General features: G+C 33.6%; 2 protein-coding genes across 2 annotated transcripts; one reads left to right on the top strand and one right to left on the bottom strand.

Moving 5' to 3' along the window:
• Positions 1 to 1,495: 1,495 nt before the first annotated feature.
• Positions 1,496 to 4,428, bottom strand: LOC132064718 (peptidyl-prolyl cis-trans isomerase FKBP12). Its single transcript, XM_059457807.1, has 5 exons — positions 4,280 to 4,428; positions 3,803 to 3,836; positions 3,658 to 3,719; positions 2,704 to 2,756; positions 1,496 to 1,799 (listed from the first exon to the last, which is right to left on the bottom strand). The coding sequence occupies exons 1-5, from the start codon at positions 4,365 to 4,367 to the stop codon at positions 1,698 to 1,700; spliced, it is 339 nt and encodes a 112-aa protein (XP_059313790.1). The 5' UTR covers positions 4,368 to 4,428; the 3' UTR covers positions 1,496 to 1,697.
• A 13,441-nt stretch (positions 4,429 to 17,869) lies between these two features.
• On the top strand, positions 17,870 to 19,081 carry LOC132062174 (uncharacterized). Its single transcript, XM_059454796.1, has one exon. The coding sequence runs from the start codon at positions 17,870 to 17,872 to the stop codon at positions 19,079 to 19,081; it is 1,212 nt and encodes a 403-aa protein (XP_059310779.1).
• Positions 19,082 to 19,792: the final 711 nt, after the last annotated feature.

Here is a 19,792-nt window from a genome sequence, read left to right on the forward strand (position 1 = left end):
TGATATTTCTGCGCTTTTAACCAAACCTCGTGATAGGGAAAGAATAGATGTGGTTAAACGGCTCAAACCCTTCTCTCCATATGTGAAACTAAATAGTTATGGTAGCGGTAGAGGAGAGAATTGTTGGGCAGAGGGATGGTAAAGACACCTGAAGGTCATTCAATTGCAGCTTACAGCCTGAAACTGCATAAAGACGAAAGCAACTAGGCTAAAGCTCAGGCAATGTCATACAGACTAGAATGGTGTGTCATCAATGGGCTAACAAACATCATAGCTGAAACATATTCATTGATGCTGGTAAATGCAAGTAATGGGAAGGCTGACATTCCTTGGAAGATGACACAATCAGTGAATTGGATTAAGAACCTGGTATTACAGTATGATATTGTCATCAAACACTGCCTGCAAGAAGCCAATCAAGTGGCAGACAAGTTGACAAGCACAAGCTACAAACTGGAAAATTCCCCAATTTATATAAACATCACGAGTTGCCTCAGATAATTAGAAGTCTTTTGAATCTTGACAGATGGAACATGCCAACCCTAAGAGTAAAAAATTAAAAAAGAGATTCAAGTTTCTACTTTGAACCTCCTTGAGGCCTGATGCAGGTGGTAAGGCAGGTATGCTTAGACATAGGCTATTTTCATTCTTTAGTACTTTCAATGTATAAAAAGAGGACTATGTATCTCTAATAAAATGAAAATGAGATAGTCCTCTTTCATTAGGCATGCACTTCATGCACCATTATATGCTACACAACACTACAATGTATAGAGAAATGGAGTCCTTTCCTCACATAGTTCTCTCATCATATAGGTACTTCACAGTTTCGGATGGTGTACTTGTAAATAGTAGACATATTTCAGTCTACTCATGCATAAGAGTTGGGATTGTCTAGCTCACATATTTATTGGGAGTAGGGTTTTATCCCCTCCCCAAATGTACTGTTTATTTTTATTTGATAAGATCCCACCCAGCATCTGAGTCTGGAACTGGGTGGTTCCCCTTAAAAAGATAAGAACTCGGCCGATACACAAATGTACACCACAAAAGACCATTACTCGTATTATCCCATTCCCATCTTTTCCTCCTAGTTTGCCAAATTGAAAGTTCCCACCAATTCTATTAAGCTGTCAAGTTCTGTGAAGAAATGTTAGTTACTCCCTCCGTCCCAATTTATGTGGCACCCTTTGACTTGAATTTTGAAATGTGTGGTCCAAAACAAACCTTATATAAATGTGTGACTGTAAATCATCTCATAAAGTTAAATTGTTCCTAAATATAGAAAGGTGACATTCTTTTTGAGACAGACCAAAAAGGAAATAATGCCACATAAATTGGGACAGAGGGAGTATTTACAGAAGGCAACAAGCATGTAAAGTAGGTGAGGAAAACAGTATCCCATATTAGTTGGAGTTGACCATATGAATCCTCTTATATCTATTCCATTCTGTTATATTTTAATGTAAAAATCAGTGGTCTCTAACTATGACTATTATCCAGAGAAAAGCTAGAAAGCATTTATTAATGCCTCAACCTGTTTCAATAAGTTGCATAATGCAAAGAGTACATGGGCAGTAAAGATACCCTCAAGCTCTCATAGCAAGTGCCAAAATATTATTTCTAACAATCACCAAACGGTCTACTGCAAAGAGTACAACAGCTCCCTGAGAATTGCCCAAATGTTGGGAAAATGCTCACTGTGCACCTAGGACTTCAATCTCAAAAACCAGAACTGAGTTGGGCTGAATACCCCATGCTGGAAATCCACCAGCACCATAAGCATAATCAGGGGTGCACTGCAAAATTTAAGACATCAGTTTTACCTCTCCTTATAGAAGATCTTTAATACATAAAGCCTAGAAACTTTATTTAACGTGGGTGTGGGTGTGGGTGTGGGTGTGGGTGTGGGATCCGTACCCGATCTGGTCAACTGATTTTGGATACTTTGACCAAAATCGACATAGAAATTCTGGACAGATTCAATGATTTCTTTAATCAAAACTAAAGCTAAGGTGAAATTGAAGAAAATGGAATACCTTGAATATAAAAATTTCTATGTCACTTTGTTTCCTTTTATCCCCTTCGGGTACTCTCCTCTTGATCAATATTTTTTCCTCAAGTTTTCCACATAATATTCCATGATTTAGGTTTTATAACTCTATTTTTAGCTATTTGATTTTTTTTAAACGAATCCCCGCACCTGTATCCATAACTGGATCCGTATCCCCGAATCTTAAAATTTAGATCATGAGGGATCCGACATCTAGATCCGCACCCGTATCGGACACCCGCACCCGAGTCCGAGTAACTTAGCTTTTCACCCAATCCCATCAAAAAAATGAAGATGATGTGACCGTGAAATGGGCAGTAATAACGAGGCCAAAATTGAAAAAAGACATTTAGGGGGTGTGATCTAAAAACGAGCAATTTGTTTTAGATTGGAAATTATAGAAAACTTCATAATGCCTTCTTATATACCAGTGAGCCGAAAGGATGGGGATATTGGTAAAGTGAAATTCAATTTTGAAATTCAATCATCTAAAACCACCAAGGGGATATCAAGATGCTTCTTTTCCAATTACCCCTTAGTTTTCTGACTATAAAACCATAACTCAATGGAAGTCTTCATAACATGATAACTAAATCCATAATTCGTTTTACTCAATTGAGAAAAATCAAAAGAAAAGAGAATGTATTTACCGTTAATCGAGCAACTTCTCCCAATTGCATGCCCAGTACTCCTTCATCCCATCCTGTAAATGAGGAGATTTAAGACTAAAAGAACTGCAACCGGAGAGAACTTTGTCATAATGGTCCAGTGTGGTACTAGATTCTCCCTTAAAGACCCAGAAGGAGGAGGGGTTTTGCTAAAAAAGTATGCACGTCTAACAAAGAAGGATCCAAATATGGTGCACCATTATGCTAGTGCAAAAGTTTATTCATGGCAAAATTTCACTTTGTAAATCAGATATGAGCTTTTGAGTTGCTAAAAAGTGTTAGTTTATCCAACATTAAACTGATGAATTAGACACTGAATAATCAGCTGAATTAGGCGTATACTTCTGCCAGAGGGGAAAACTGTCTTTGCTCCTGCCATTGATGTCTTTTTTTAGTACAATAGCAAGACAGCTGTCTTACATTTAGGACCCATACTTGCCAACAGAGTATTGACCTCTTTGAGCACCAAACTCACGAGATTTTCATATTTGAATCAACAAGTAATTCTTGAAACAAAACCTTTACACCACTTTAATCACAAAAACAATACTCTAAAGTTTCTCATGTCAAACTCAACCCTCATCATATTAGCCAAGAACCTGAAAGAATACTTCATGTTCTGGAATAGTTGATACTTTGTACTTTGCTTTATACAAAATGTAATATTCTGGCACTAAAATCTGATCTGCTAAGAGTCTGGTCCATTTCCATGCTAAAAAAGAAGATTTAGAGATAAAAATTTGAAATGATGATTGAGATTTTTAAAGAATATGGTATCACTATGATAAGTTCCATTCATGGTTAGTCAGTAAAAGACTACTAGGTTTTCCAATTGAAGAACATTGTCGGGCATTTATTTATAACAAAGGCAGCATTTTCTAATGTATAAACCAGAAAAAAGCACTATTAATAGAGATACACAGGAATCAGGACTACCTTTGATAACTTTTCCTTGACCAATCTGGAAAGAGAAAGGCTGCTGGCCTGGATCCTTAGTGCTGTTACACTTACAAATTCAGTAAATATACACCACAAAAAATCCTGCATCAAACTTTAGGAAAAAAAAAAAACGTAACCTTACCTCCAGAACTTTTGACTCAGGTCTCTATTTTTCCCTGCAGGCATAAAACAAGAAAAACATATAAACCAAAACCCTACCAAAAACTGATAGTACTTAATAACGAATCAAACTAAATTAAAGATTTAGCCTTTAAGCTCCAATTCATCTCTTAAGAAAAAAAAAACAGACTAATTAGAGTTTACTAAACCCTTTATCGCTTCGATTCATCCCTTGAAAACAGAACTGAATAAATTAGAGTTTAATTATCCCTTTTTTCCCTGGAGAAGAAAAACAATATAAACCAAAACCCTACTAAAAATAAAGAATCAAAGATTCAACCTTTAAGCTCCCAACTCATCTCTTAAGAAAAAAAGAAAAAAAAAACAGACTAAATTTATTCATCCCTCGAAAATAGAACTGACTAGATTAGCTACCATAGATCCTAGTGAAAAGTGTAGTATAATAAAGAATCAAACAAAATGAAAGATAGAGACTAACCGTAACCAGTGCAGTGGACGGTGACAGTTTGACCAGGTTGTGGTTTGGGTCCATTTCCGGCTCTGACCACTTCCTTCTCTACTCCCATTTTTTACTGTTTTAGGGTTTGATGACTGAAACGCTAGTGTGCCGTGCCCTGGGAATTTCAAGGGTTCAATGTCACGTGATTCTCGCGTGAAGGGGGAGGATGTCATTTTGTTACCATTTCCTTTGTCCCAAATCCCAATTAATTTGACACATTCAATTTCAGGCGATCAAACAAACAAATTCTTTTACATGATTAATTCATATCTTCTTTAAATATTTTAAATTATTAACTATAGTACTTTTTATATAGTTTTTAAATATGTAATTTTTTAAAAAAAAAAAACCTTAAAGATTATATGATCGAATTTACGATCAAAATAAAAAAAATTGAGTCTCGAAATTTGAACTGTGTCATATAAATCGGGACAGATGGGATAGCATCACTAATCTAGTAACTTTTTCTTTTTATTTGTCTAGTGCTATTGGTCTAATTCAGATTTTGAACCATTAACAAGATTAATTTAATGAAATAAATATTAAATTAATGTTTTGAGAAAGTGCAAAATAAAATTTGGATAGGTAAAAGGGAGCATAGTAGTTCAAAACAAGGAGTATCAAGATTTGTGTGTACCTAAAACAATGACTAATTTTATTTTTGAAAAATAAATATTTTAACTTGCTCACATTGTGGATTCAAACCCGAATAAAGGAGAAGAATTCTGGCAGATTGACAGTAATATAAAATTTATCAATTCATAAGGATTATCTTTAAATCTGTTAAAGACAAAATAAAATAAAATAGGGCATTCCATTTTATGGTTCGATGAAATTGTTGTTATTGTTTAAAACAATTACTTTGATTATCTTTTACCCAAGTGTCCTAAACGAGTAACGCTAAAAACTAATTAAAGTGACCTTTCTCTTTGTCATTGACACAACTCTTAACAATTTTACACTATTTCATTTTCTTCTTATCTTCGTGGTATGTCCAAATTTTATTTGTTGCTATATACGGTCTTTTTTTTTAAAGCTTTTTTTTTTTAATTACATAAAATAAAATCTTCCAAGGGGATTACAACATTTGAACCCTCACCAACAAACAAGTAACGCTAGATATAATTAAAGTGAATTTCTCTTTGTCCACAAATTTTACGAAATTTTCTTCTTATATGTCTAGATCCCTACACTATATGCGGTCTAAAATGATGAAATCGTATTCTTTGAAGTACGTCTTGTCTGATATGAATTTGGACGGCACATGAAACGAAGGCATTTAATTGTTGACATCAAGTATATGTAGGTTGAGATTCAGCGTCCCTACCTTCCAAGGTAGGGTTAAGGTCCGTGCACACTCTACTTTCCCCAAACCCCATTTGTGATCGAGTGAATATTACCCATAACCAATTTGCCAATATTTACCCCCAAAAAAATCAATAAATTCGTCTCATTAATTTATTTATTTTCATGAACTGAGTCATGAATCATGATGTGCTTCTTTATACTCCATTAAGTATCTCTTAAGTCTTACTAAAACTTTTGACATATTTTCAATTATTGTCCAAAGACAAACAATGTTGGATTTTCATCATTTTTGTTTGAAATAATAATTCAAAATTATAGGAAATCAAAATTGATTAGGATTTGATATTTTAATTCATGTCTAGTTAGGATTTATAGTCAAATTAATATAGGAATAGATTTTCTTGTTTTGAGTTAAAGTAGGTTTTATACTATTATAAATAGGGATCTTTATTATTTTTATAACAAGAGAAAACAAAAGAGATTGTGGAAATTGTAGAGAGCGTTTAGAGATTCATAAAATTTATCAATAAATTATTTTGCTTCAAATTGGTATCAGAGCTTCTACGATCCTGGTCGAGAATCAAAGAGTTTTCGCTGCCGGCGGGCAGCAATAACTCATAGATGCCACCCGCCTGGGCAAGAATTATGTAGGCAAACGTTGGGCCAATATTATAGCATGAAGAAAAATCATGCTGAGAATGATTGAAAAAAATATATTGCATGTTTCAATAGGTGCAAACAAATATGCACAACCGGAAGAAATTCTTCTCTATAAGCTGGACAGAAGTGAGCAAAAAAAAAAAATGGAAGTTGATTACAAGTGAATCAACAAAAATTGAATGTTGATGAGAAGTGCATCAATGGGGTTGGAGACAAGTGCATCAACGCGGGGTTGAAGACAAGTGCTTCAACAAAATTGGAAGATGGTGAGTGATGGTTGAAGAGAAAGTCTTGTGATTGATGGGTTGGAAACAAGTGCCTCAACAATTTGAAGATGGTGACAAGTAGGGGTGTTCATGGGTCGATTTTTGGTTAAAACCAAAATCAAATCAATTTAGTCGGTTTTTTAATTATTAAAACCAAACCAAACCAAACATAATACATAACCATCGGTTTGGTTGTTGTCGGTTTGGTTCGATGTGATTCAGTTTTTCGGTTTTTAAGAAATCTAATGGCATTTCTCTCTTTCATTTTTTCTACTATTAGAAAAGACTTTTTCATCCTTTTTCAACTTATAATTCGTTATTATCCTTTTATGCGGGCGTTATAATTTTCTTTGATTATGGAGAGAATGTCTTAAGATCTATAAGTTTTAATCAAGTGAACAAAGTTTATAAGAAATACAACTTTTTTAAGTAAATCTCATAGTTTTTTCTTTTAAGAAATGAGTTTGAATTCATGAATTATTCTTTTAAGAAATGCACTTAAAATGTAAAGTTCATTAGTCTAATAGAGTAAAAGAAAATTTTGACGAAAAAGTAAATAAAGTATTTAAAATTGTTTATAAAAAATAATATACTATACATATATAATTATAAAATTGTGTGTCTTATTCTATCGGTTAGGTTCGATTTTTTCTTCGGTTTGTTTTTAATAAAACCAAACCAAATATTATCGGTTTTGTAAAATTTGAAACCAAACCCAAATAACTATCGGTTTGGTTTGGTTTCCGGTTCAGATCGGTTTTTAACCAAACCGAACACCCTATTGACAAGTGGATCAAGAATTAGATATACAATTTTGAATTTGATATTTTAATCCATGTTTAGTTAGGATTTATAGTCAAATTAATATAAGAATAGGTTTTCCAGTTTTGAGTTAAAGTAAGTTTTATATGATTATAAATAAGGATGTTGTTAGCTACTTTTATAACAAGAGAAAATAAGAGAGATTGTAGAGAGCGTTTAGAGATTCATAAAATTTATTAATAAAATATTTTCCTTTAATTTTCGTGCATGCAGCCATGCCGATTAAAACTCGTCTAAAACAAATAATTAAACCTGTATTTCTTTGTTCAAATAATTCAAGCATGAATTGAAGCACACTCCTTCCCCAGTTAGAATCCAAGGTTGAAATAATTGAAGCGTGAGGATTAAGTTGTCATGTTCTATTAAGTTTCCATTTTCATGCAAAGACAAACGCCAAATGGAAATGGGCCTAGTGGGCCTGTGCCAGGTGGAGCATACAAAACGGGCTGAAGCATCTCTATCTCGGGGCCCGGGCCCATTATAGTAGAGTCATGTAAGGAAACTTATCACGCTCCATCTGTTTGTACCTTCCCTCAATCATGCGATACCTACATTTTATCCACCGACACTGTTAAAGAAGGTGCTCATCAAAGAGTCAGTAAGACACTCAGCCTCATTTATCTGCACTAATGAAGTCTTAATTTTAGTGCCCGTTTGGTTATAATAATTTTCACGTTTTCCCGGAAATTTTTTTCAGAATCATGTTTGGATATAGAATTGTTACTTATAATTTTTCAGAATTTAAAAAACTTCAAATGCCTATTTTTACATTTTTAATCTTAATGAAAACAAATGATGTCTTAAGACCCACTCCCCGTTCACTGCTGATTTGATTTGGATGGCAACAATTATTTTGGAGAGGGGTGGAGAGACTGACGGTGAATAAATAGGCATAAAGTTAGTTGAACAATTCATAGCTTCTACTCCCTCGGTTTCATATTACTTGATCACTTTCTCTTTTGTACGCCTCTTAAGAAATCATAAATAGATGTATTTTACTAGTTTACTCATATCTCTCTCCAATAAACACATTCTAATCAATATTGACTATTTTTAAGAACATTTAATACTAAGGGTAAGATAGAAAAATTTAATTAATTTTATCTTGATTGTGTAAATCCGCATTCACATCATGATTTGGGTATGTTGTTGTTGTTGATTTTGTAAATGAATAAGTAAATTGGGACATATATTTTTAGTAATATAAGACGGAGGGAGTAATAATATAATATTTTTATATTAATTATTGTTGGATTGAGGGATAGGGAGATTCAATGTTATTAAGCATTCCCCACCTTAATAAAACCATTCTGGATGGAGCGACGTTTGTAATATGAAACTCAAATACTGCCAAACGTAAAAGCAAGAGCGGTTCTTGAATGGGTTGATTGATTGGTTAGCATGCATGGCCTAATTATAATTGACTCCCAAGTTTTATGACTAACCTCTTGACTCTTGTTCAGTGTGAACAAACTTTTATGTCTTTTTCCTATCATTATTGTCCAATTCGAGGGTTATATAGTAGGTAGAAAACAACGGGAGAAATAAAGAGAGGAAAAAAAAATTAAGTTTGTATATCTTGTGCATTTCATTTCTCTATCTTTACGGCAACACGAGACGGAAAATGAACAACCTCGGCATAAATATGTACAATGGAAGAATTTGAAAAAGAAACCTGAGCCAATACTTTCATTAAAAAAACATCAACTACTTCGTTAAAACTGGATCGATATTTTCTGTTGATCGAATCTCCCACACATTATATGTATACATCAAATCATATTAACTTATCATTGTAAATAATTAAATGAAATAAGAATATACATTTATTAATCAAAATTAATTAATAAAAAATTAAATGCAAACACATAACATCATAATGAAGTCATAAGAATTTAAATCCAAACACATAACATGCATTTGATTTAATATATGTGCTGATAGGGGTAAATTTTTACCCACACTATAGATTGTCTACTCTATACACACTATAGATTGGTTACGCTATACGCGAAGGGAAATATGGGCGTGGCTACACTTGCGCGCAGCCCCCCAACCCAACCCTTTATTTAAGTAGGATAGTTCATATTACAACAGTTGTTTTATTTTTCCTATTTATTACAAAACGATTACAAGTAGAAGGAAATAGCTAATACAAGAAAATAACATAACGATTACAAGCAAAAGGTACTGTTACAAACTAAGAAACTTGTTTTTATGCATAGTAGCACTTGATTGCGTCTGAGTTGATCGGCTTGGGCCACTCTTGTCCGTCCATTTCTGCCAGTACTATTGCTCCTTCGGAGAGTACTTTGCGAACTACAGAGGGCCTTGCCAGTTGGGAGCGAATTTCCCTTTGAACTCGTCCTGGTGTGCGAAAATTCTTTTGAGCACCATTTGGCCAATTTGAAAAGTCGAGTCCTGACTCGTTTGTTGAAGGCTCTCACTATCCTTTGTTGGTATAATTGATAATGGCATACAACAACCATCCTCTTTTCATCAAATAAAGCGAGCTGCTTATATAGAGCTCGGACCCATTTCGCATTGTCCAATTCTGCTTCTTGGATAATTCTCAGCGAAGGTATCTCAACCTCGGCGGGTATGACCGCTTCAGTACCATACACCAGTAGATATGGAGTTGCTCCTGTTGAAGTTCTGGCCGTGGTACGGTATCCCAATAAAGCATAAGGCAATTGCTCGTGCCAACCTTTGTAGTTGTCTGTCACTTTCCTCAATATACTTTTGATATTCTTGTTGGCTACTTTTACGGCTCCATTCATCTGTGGCCGGTAAGCTGTTGAGTTTCGGTGAGTGATCTTGAATTGCTCACAGATATCTTTCGTCAAATGGCTATTCAAATTTTCTCCATTATCAGTTATGATGGCCTCAGCTATACCGAATCGATATATTATATTATTTCGCACAAAATCGGCCACTACTTTTTTCGTCACTGATTTGTGTGACGGTGCTTCCACCTATTTGGTAAAGTAATCAATGGCGACTATAGTAATTTAAGAGCTTTTTTTTTTTTTGAAAAAAAGGAAAGAATACGACGAATCTTCTTGATTGGTGAGAATGGAAGTGAATTTTTTGCAGAAGGGTGAAGAGAGGAAGAAGACGACTATTTAACTGGGCATTCACAGATTCTTCCTTTTTTAAAAAGGTAAGAATTTATGAGAAAGGAGAGAGAATGGTAATGTATGTTAAGTGATTAATACTGTTACCATTAAAAGGGGATATGGGATTGGGGGTGCTAATTTTTAGGTGTATTTGTGAAATGGTAATTGAAAGTTACTGTGTAGTTATTGTTAGGTCCAAGGTTTCACCTATTAATTTTGATGATAACAAACCAACATAAGTTTTAATAAAAGAACATTTACTTGTGGTAAATTTATTTTTGGTATAGGTTTGTTTGATGAAGACGGATCCCGTGAAGATACAAGCAAATATGGAAAAGAAGATATTACAAGATGGAATTATGGAAGAAAGGCTTACTCAAACCAAGGTGCAGGAATTATGGGAAGAATATTTATTGCGATCCTATGGAAGGAAAATATTCTACAAAAGGAAAAGATCAAGATTGATTTGGTACTTAAGGAAGATCCAAAATGTATATAGTATCAAGATATACAAGAAGTCTCAAGTTTACAAGGAGTCCATATTCATAGTGATTAAAGTCCAAATTCAAGAAGCCGAATGTGATTACATTCTAATCAAGATTCACGTTGAATGAAGAGGATCTTGAAATTCTCTTGGTTGCCTAAATAAAAGCTCATATTTATAAAAATCGGAAGAAGAGTGCGAGAGAAACTAATGGGAAGAATATTAGTTATTTTGGGAAGAAGATATTCAAATTTGAATATATCTACCGCAAGCTTGGAAGGAGGGTGGATGGATTTTACTACAATATTGAGGAAAGACTATTTAGATTATTTGGTAAATTGCTACAAGTTTCTTTATGGAAATAAATTATGGAAATAAATTATACTTCCAAGATCTATGCATGGAAGGAAAGCACTTATGGAATAAATTATTATGTAGAAGATTGGCACAAATGGAAAGGAATATTATTGCATCAGCCAGGGATGTAAATATTCATTTCGTAATATAAGAGATCTTCATATATAGACTTAAAGGAAGTTGTGATGATTGATTTTTATATTTGGAAGGAAGACTTTTGATTGAATTAATACTTAAATGGAATAGAAGTTTGAAGCAAAGAGGCCATCAAGGAAGTAAATATAAAGGATCTGTTTTGATTGGACCTCACGTGTAGAAGCATTAAAATTGGGAGCACTTACTATATTGATGGAGCATTAACATTTTACTACAAAAGGAAAAGTCTTTTTGGAATGAGGATTTCTTTCCTTACCAATAATGAATCTGGAAGCATGAATCAAGTCACACATCAAGTCAACAGCAAAGGAAATTCTTTTCCAAAATTAGAAGACCAGTTCAACGGCTAGACTATTCAAGACCAAGTATAAAAGACAAAGCAAGTGCAACAATTTAATTCACGCAGCCACTTATACTTTCGTCTCAACCTTCTCAAGTTCTTTGCTCTACTTTTCATAAAGCATCGTAATCCCGAGTGACTATCGTGTAAACAAAAAAAGAGAGGAGAGATATAGTATAGTTGGTGAGGCTTTGTATTGAGAGGTTTTGTCATTGTTCGTTTCTTTGGTGAGCGAGTGAAACCAAAGAAAGAGTCGTTGTTGGTGAGCGAGTGAAAAACCAACCTTGTGCGTTGTTGGTGAGCGTGTCAAAACCAACCCTTGTTCGTTGTTGGTGAGCGAGTGAAAACCAAACTTGTGAACGTTGGTGGTGAACGAGGAAAACCATAAAGGTTGTACTCAACTCAAACTACTAAGAATTTAAAGAGATAACCTCCTTGCAACCCAAGAGGACTGAATTAGGATACCACATTGGTTCCGAACCAGTATACCTGGTGTCATTTATTTTATTGCTTTCATATTATATTCTGCACCTTTACTATTTGTTGTGGTTTACACTTGTGCAAATCGAAGGACTAATAATTTTGTGCGGTCTCGCTATCACCAACGGAACCAAAACAAAGAGTCGACTAGATTTTTAATAAAGGCTTACAATTCACCCCCCCCCCCTCTTGTACTTTCAACTATAATAGTTAAATTAGAAAAGTATTTAATTATTATTAGTAATTAAAATAAAAGATATTAGAAGTTGCTATAACGCGTAAAAATTCCTATAAAATTTTATAGTGACATCGACTTTTCGTTGTAGATTATCCCATGGAGTTTTTTTTTTTTTTTTTTTTTTCTTTTTGGGACTTGGTACAATTAGAAATAAAGGAAAGAAAGTCATTGATGCAATAATAGCAAAAACATGCTCTACCCGATTAAATCCCACTCAAATTATTTTTGGACGCATTGTTCTTTTAATATTAGATATTTTTTTTTCGAATTATACATAATATATCGTTTTTCGAAATGTACCGCGTTGTTCACGCGAATTCAAAATTTACGACAATTGCCTTTCGGCTTCAACAATTGATGGGCTAGAAACAAGTGCCTCAAACAATTTGAAGATGGTGACAAGTGGATCAAGAATTAGATATACAATTTTAAATTACGAGAGAATGTTGGAAATAATAATTCAAAATTGTAGGAAATCAAAATTGGTTATGATTTGATATTTTAATCCATGTCTACTTAGGATTTATAGTCAAATTAATATAGGAATAGATTTTCCTATTTTGAGTTAAAGTAGGTTTTATATGATTATAAATAGGGATGCTGCTAGCTACTTTTATAACAAGAGAAAATAAGAGAGATTGTGGAGATTATAGAAAACGTTTAGAGATTCATAAAATTTATCAATGAAATATTTTCCTTTAATTTTCGTGCATGCAGCCATGCCGATTAAAACTCGTCCAAAACAAATAATTAAACCTGTATTTCTTTTTTCAAATAATTCAAGCATGACTTGAATTGAAGCACACTCCTTCCCCAGTTAGAACCCAAGGTTGAAATAATTGAAGTGTGAGGATTAAGTTGTCATATTCTAAGTTTCCATTTTCATGCAAAGACAATGCCAAATGGAAATGGGCCTAGTGGGCCTGTGCCAGGTGGAGCATACAAAGCGGGCTGAAGCATCTCTATCTCCGGGCCCGGGCCCATTATAGTAATCTTATCACGCTCCATCTGTTTGTACCTTCCCTCAATCATGTGATACCTACACTTTATCCACCGACACTGTTAAAGAAGGTGCTCATCAAAGAGTCAGTAAGACACTGAGCCTCATTTATTTGCACTTAATGAAGTCTTAATTTTAGTGCCCATTTGGTCATAATAATTATGTTTGGATATAGAATTGTTATTTCTAATTTTTTAGAATTTAAAAAACTTCGAATACCTGTTTTTACATTTTTAATCTTAATCAAAACAAATGAGCTCTTAAGACTCACTCCCTATTCACTGCTGATTTGATTTGGATGGCAACAATTATTTTGGTTAATGCAATGTATTTCTAACGGAAAATGCAATTTGAATTTAGGAAATTACTTCCTTCCGCTCCATTTTTTTCAGTGGAATCCATCACTTTGTTCTAGAAGCTTTTAGATAACGACAAACCTTTGAAATGACAATGGCAATCATGGAGAGGTGTGGAGAGACTGCCCGTGAATAAATAGGCATAAAGATAGTTGAACAATTCATAGCTTTTACTCCCTCGGTCTCATATTACTTGATCGTTTTTTTTTTTTTTTGCACGTCTCGTACATCATAAATACGTATTTTTACTAAATTTTATTCATATTTCTCTCCAATAAACACATTCTAATCAATATTGACTATTTTCGAACATTTAATACTAAGGGTAAGATAGAAAGATTTAATTAATTTGATCTTGATTTTATAAATGAATAAGTAATTTGAAACATATATTTTCAATAACGTGGCTAATTAAATATGGGACGGAGGGAATAATAATATAAATATTGTTATATTAATTATTGTTGGATTGAGGGATAGGGAGATTCAATGTTATTAAGCATTCCTCACCTTAATAAAAACTTATTCAGTAGATGAACCCCGAATTTGTTTTTTTCATTTAGACCCTTAACCGAAACGTGACCATAAATAGGCATAAACATTAAGATAAAATTCATAACCCTTCTATTCCACACGCGTGAACTTTATTAAACGAGCGTAAGTTACCAAATTTTTTTTTTTTTTTTTTTTTAAATTTTTAATCATTAAAAATTAATTTTAACAAAAACTCTATTTTAAAATCTATTTAAATAATTAAAAAAAATTAAAAAACCAACCCATCCTCAACGATTTCTTTTACCACCGTTGCCGCAGCTTCCGTCGCCCCCGTCACCGCCGCTTCAAAATCTAAAATAAATCTCCGACAAAAAACGACACCATTTTTTAAATTATTTAAATAGATTTTCAAGAATATTTAATACTAAGGATAAGATGATATTTTTTAAAATTATTTAATTAGATTTTAAAATTAATTTTTCTTAAATTAATTTTTTTTTCGACATATATTTTTATTAATGTATCCATGTCAAGGTCTATTTTTCCATGTCATATAGGCGCACGCGCGTAATACGAGGGGTATAACACATTTTTATATTAATTATTGTTGGGATTGAGGGATAGGGAGATTCAATGTTATTAAGCATTCCCCACCTTTAATAAAACCATTTTGGATGGAGCGACGTTTGTAATAAGAAACTCAAGTACTGCCAAACGTAAAAGCAAGAGTGGTTCTTGAATGGGTTGATTGATTGGTTAGCATGCATGCCTAATATAATTGACTCCCAAGTTTTATGACTAACCTCTTTGTTCAGTGTGAACAAACATTATGTCTTTTTCCTATCATCATTGTCCAATTAGAGGGTTATATAGTTAAAGGTAGAAAGAAAACAACGGGAGAAATAAGAGAGGAAATAATATTAAGTTTGTATTTCTTGTGCTTTTCATTTCTCTATCTTTACGACTACACGAGACGGAAAATGAACAAGCTCGTCATAAATATGTACAATGGATGAATTTGAAAAAGAAACCTGAGCCAATACTTTCATTAAAAAACCATCAACTACTTCGTTAAAACTGGATCGATATTTTCTGTTGATCGAATCTCCCACACACTACACTATATGTATAATTAATAATTTATACATATTTGACAAAAATTCTAATACAAATATACGGTTCGGACAAAAATCGATGTTTCGACACAGTAGCCGGCTCCGCCCCTGTATGTATTTATTTACCTGCATCGATGTTTACATCAAATCATATTAACTTATCATTGTTAATAATTAAATGAAATAAGAATATACATTAATTAATCAATATCAATTAATAAAAAATTAAATGCAAACACATAACATCATAATTAAGTAATAAGAATTTAAATCCAAACACATAACATGCATTTCATTTAATATAAGTGCCGATAGGGGTAAATTTTACTCACATTATAAATTGTCTACTCTATACACACTATAAATTGGTTTCCTGTACACCAGTACGGCATTCAGAACAACATGGTTATTTTAGAAAGGGAAAAGTGGCAAATATACCCCTTAACTTTGCGATATAGAGCAGATATACCCTCCTTTAAAAAGTGATGTAAATATATCCTTGTTGTTACACAAAGGGTGCATATATACCCTTTTCATTTACATAGACCTACTTTTCATATTAAAATTCATTTACTCCTTTTTTAAAATTAAAAACTACTTTTTTTCCTTTGAAAAAAGAGAAACTCACAGAAATGACTATATAGTTAGAGCTGTTGATAACCTAGCTATGTTTTGTATATTTACATTTCGTAGCTGGTTTTTAGGCGTATTTGAGTGTATTTGAATACACTTTTTAGTTGTATTCATAGCTAGGTTTTAGCTATCCCCGCGTGTATTTGAGTGTATTTGAATACACTTTTCAGTTGTATTCGTAGCTAGGTTTTAGATATCTCTGTGTGTATTTAAATACACTACTCAGTCATATACATACGTATATAAATGAAACAAACAACACATAAAATCAAAAATTCAATTCATTTGGCAAACATGCAGGCATAATACAATCAAAATATATATTCAGCCATATACATATGTATATAAATACACATACAATTGTATTTAGCTTTTGCAGTACGTAAACCAAATACATTCAAATACATATATACAACTGCATATAGCTACGAAATGTAATTAACTTAATAGTAAGTAGTTATTAACCATGAATACCTCTTAGAGTTAGATATATCATGTACAGTTTCCTTTAAAAAATCACTTACCCATTATCTTTAATGGATACCCTTTTAATTATCTTTAGTGGATACAAATTAAGACGAAGAGATTTACATCACATGATATAGACTAAAAGTAATTTACATCACATGATATAGACTAAAAGTATGGAAGCGATCTATGATAAAACCCACTTTTTGCTGACGTTGTGAATGAAATTAGAAGTAAGCTGAGCATCTTTAGCAACCACAGCAAATGCATGTTCCACTGCTACAACTGCTTCTTTGAGTATACTATTTTCCGGCAGTTTCTCGGCTACCCCTGTCATTACATTTTCTGTCTGGGTCGGGTCAAGGTTAAAAGGTTATGGGTCAGTAATTTTTTAAAGAAAAAAGATAGTTTTTTTAAAAAAAAAAAAAAAAAAAAGAGTAAATGAATTTTAATTCGAAAAATAGGTCTCTGTTAATAAAAATGGTATAACAGCGAAGGAATATTTGCACTACTTTTTTTAACGAGAGGTGTATTTGTTCTATATAGCAAAATTGAGGGGTATATTTACTGCTTTCCCCCCTTGCCAAGTAATTTATAGTCAATCAAATGGCATTCAATTAGAATACGTTAATATGATAAGATCAAATTCATTGAAGTGATAGAGATCATATACAACAGAAATTACACAATCCGTGTAAAGCTTTTTACACCGTGTTTTACGCATAAGATGAAAAATTGGAATTAAGGTAAACCGAAAAAGTAGCAGAAATAAAATCCAACGGCCTCAAGGTCCCCACACGCATGCAAAAGTACCTATTAAATCCATCCATTTCCAAGATCTCCTCTTCATCCTCATCTTCCCCATTTTTCTCTTCAAAAAAAAGTTAAAATTTCCCCCCTCATTTGTTGATGTTAGTTGAGTTTCAGATCATCTAATTCCATTTCTTGGTACACCTAGAGAAACTCAATTGTTTCCATGGGGTTTTCTTGAAAAAATTAATCTTTCATTGAGTACCTCAAACGTAAAACATCATGGAGGTAGCTAGAATTAGGGAATTATTGCTCCTATGGAGCAGAATTAAATCTACCCGTGTTGCTCTTGTGGGTGGAAACCACACCGCTTCCAGATTTTGTACACGCTAAATTCACTTTTCTTCAGCCGTTGGATTTTCCTCTCTTTGTTCTTATAGTTGAGTTCTTGACGCATAACTATAGGAGCACAAAGTACAATCAGTTTTTACAGATTCAAAAGTTGTAGAAGCAATTCAAGTGATGGATTTTGGTGGTGGGTATTGCCCCAAAAGGGGAAAAAACAAGGGGAATCATTTCCCTGGTGTTAAAATTGGGTTGAATCAAGATGCCCTTTTGATTATTAAGTTACCTGATTCGAGGGCTTTAAGGATTATGTCTCGGTCGTTGTTCTTGGCAATGGTTCTTCTCATATTGCCTTCAATTGGGTCCATACTAAGAGGCTCAATCGATGTAATTGACGTGAATTGTGATGAGAGGGACTTTAACATGTTGCATAATCTTTTTCGCGATTTGGCTGATGAAGGCCTTGTTAAAAAGAGCCACAAAGGGCTCTTTTTGAGTTCTGAGAATGATCATTTGGTGAAAGATTTGGATTCGTTGAATGTCAATGTGGTTGATCCGGATATGGATAATGAGAATTCAATTCCAAATGAGACGTTCGACTTTGTAATTGCATCGACTGAATGGAACAGTAAGTTTGTTGATCGCGTGCTTAAAATTGGTGGCATTGTTGTAACTCAATTGAGCAATGATCCTTTAGCTGAGCTTAAAGCTCTAGCAAACTATAGAATTGTGTATATTCGACGATTTGACAAGACAATGGTGGGAATAAGGAAGATTGGGATACTAAATGATGAGCTGAATTCGCGAAAAAAGGACATTCTTTGTGGAACCACGCCTGAGGCTAAGAAAGTTGCATTGAAAGGATTGGAGGATGTGTTGTTGGAGCCACCAAAAAGGGCAATGTTGAAATCGTTTTCAAGGAAGATGAAGTTTCTTCCTGAGTTGTTAGGTGATTCGCTTGAGAGTTACCCACGAAGAGTTTTCGTTTCTGATGAGAAAAATGGTGTAGCAGAATGGTTTAAGAGGAATTACCCTGCAAATGATCAAGATTTTGAGATTTACAACTTGGATGTCAACATCCATGAGTCAGATGAATCGGAGAAAGGGGTGGCCTTACTTGGGGCGGCAGAATGGTTGAGCAAAAATGTGAAGGAAGAGGACTATGTTGTAATGAAAGCAGAAGCAGAAGTGGTGGAGGAGATGATCAAGAAGAAGACAATATGTTTGGTGGATGAGTTGTTCTTGCACTGCAAAAACCAATTGGAAGTTGATAATGATGATGATGATGAAGAGGAAAATGGAAGCCAGAAGAGGGCTTATTGGCAATGTTTGACATTGTATGGGAAGTTGATAGATGAAGGGGTTGCTGTGCACCAATGGTGGAGTTGAATCTAAGACACTTGGTTTAGCTTTGTATTTTCTCAATCACTTGTTATTGTTAGTCATTTCATGTTTCATTTCATTTATCATGTGGTCATCAATGGCTTGGCTTTCCTGTTTGACCCATTGTTGCTTGGGCTTTCCTGTTTGACCCATTGTTGCTTGCTTTTAGTATGTGTATGTTGACAATGCTGGAATAAAGATTGTTGTGTGATTTATTTAATGTTTTCATCTTCTGCCCTTCTTTTGATTCTGTTTAGGTACTTGTTACTATTTGGGATCTTTGGAATATTCATGTTCCTATTGCTACGTCTAATAGAATAAAGGAAGGGAATGATTAACAGGTTAGAGTTATATAATAGGATGATAAGAACTATTGATGTAATTTAACCAATTATAACAACTGTTTTTTAATCTCTTAGTCCTGATAGAATGATGATTCAAATGAAAAGAAAACTCGTGCTTAATTTATGCATGTTTAAAGAATAATCGAGATTAAAGTAGGCCCTGTGGAAAAAGGGGTTAAAGTGGGTTGACCTTTTCACTTGGGTAATGTAAGTGAAGAATAACAAATTTTTAGTGTGAAAATAGAAGTTTTAGACAAAAATATTCCTAGCTAGCTAAAATGCAGCAAAAAATCAATATGGTGAAGTTCCAAACTTTTGCAAGTGAAATTCTAGCAGTGTGATCAAGTGAAACAATTACGACTTATTTTCCTCG

Source organism: Lycium ferocissimum, chromosome 7, assembly GCF_029784015.1.
Source record: "Lycium ferocissimum isolate CSIRO_LF1 chromosome 7, AGI_CSIRO_Lferr_CH_V1, whole genome shotgun sequence".
In the NCBI taxonomy this organism is placed as follows: Eukaryota; Viridiplantae; Streptophyta; class Magnoliopsida; order Solanales; family Solanaceae; genus Lycium; species Lycium ferocissimum.

What these genes read in the sequence shown, in the direction of transcription:
- LOC132064718 (XM_059457807.1), bottom strand. Translation starts at nt 4,367, where the DNA reads ATGGGAGTAGAGAAGGAAGTGGTCAGAGCCGGAAATGGACCCAAACCA. An exon ending in CGTCCACTGCACTGGTTACG is followed by an intron (nt 3,837 to 4,279) that starts GTTAGTCTCTAT and finishes TTATGCCTGCAG; the next exon opens with GGAAAAATAGAGACCTGAGT. An exon ending in TCAAGGAAAAGTTATCAAAG is followed by an intron (nt 2,757 to 3,657) that starts GTAGTCCTGATT and finishes CCTCATTTACAG; the next exon opens with GATGGGATGAAGGAGTACTG.
- LOC132062174 (XM_059454796.1), top strand. Translation starts at nt 17,870, where the DNA reads ATGGATTTTGGTGGTGGGTATTGCCCCAAAAGGGGAAAAAACAAGGGG.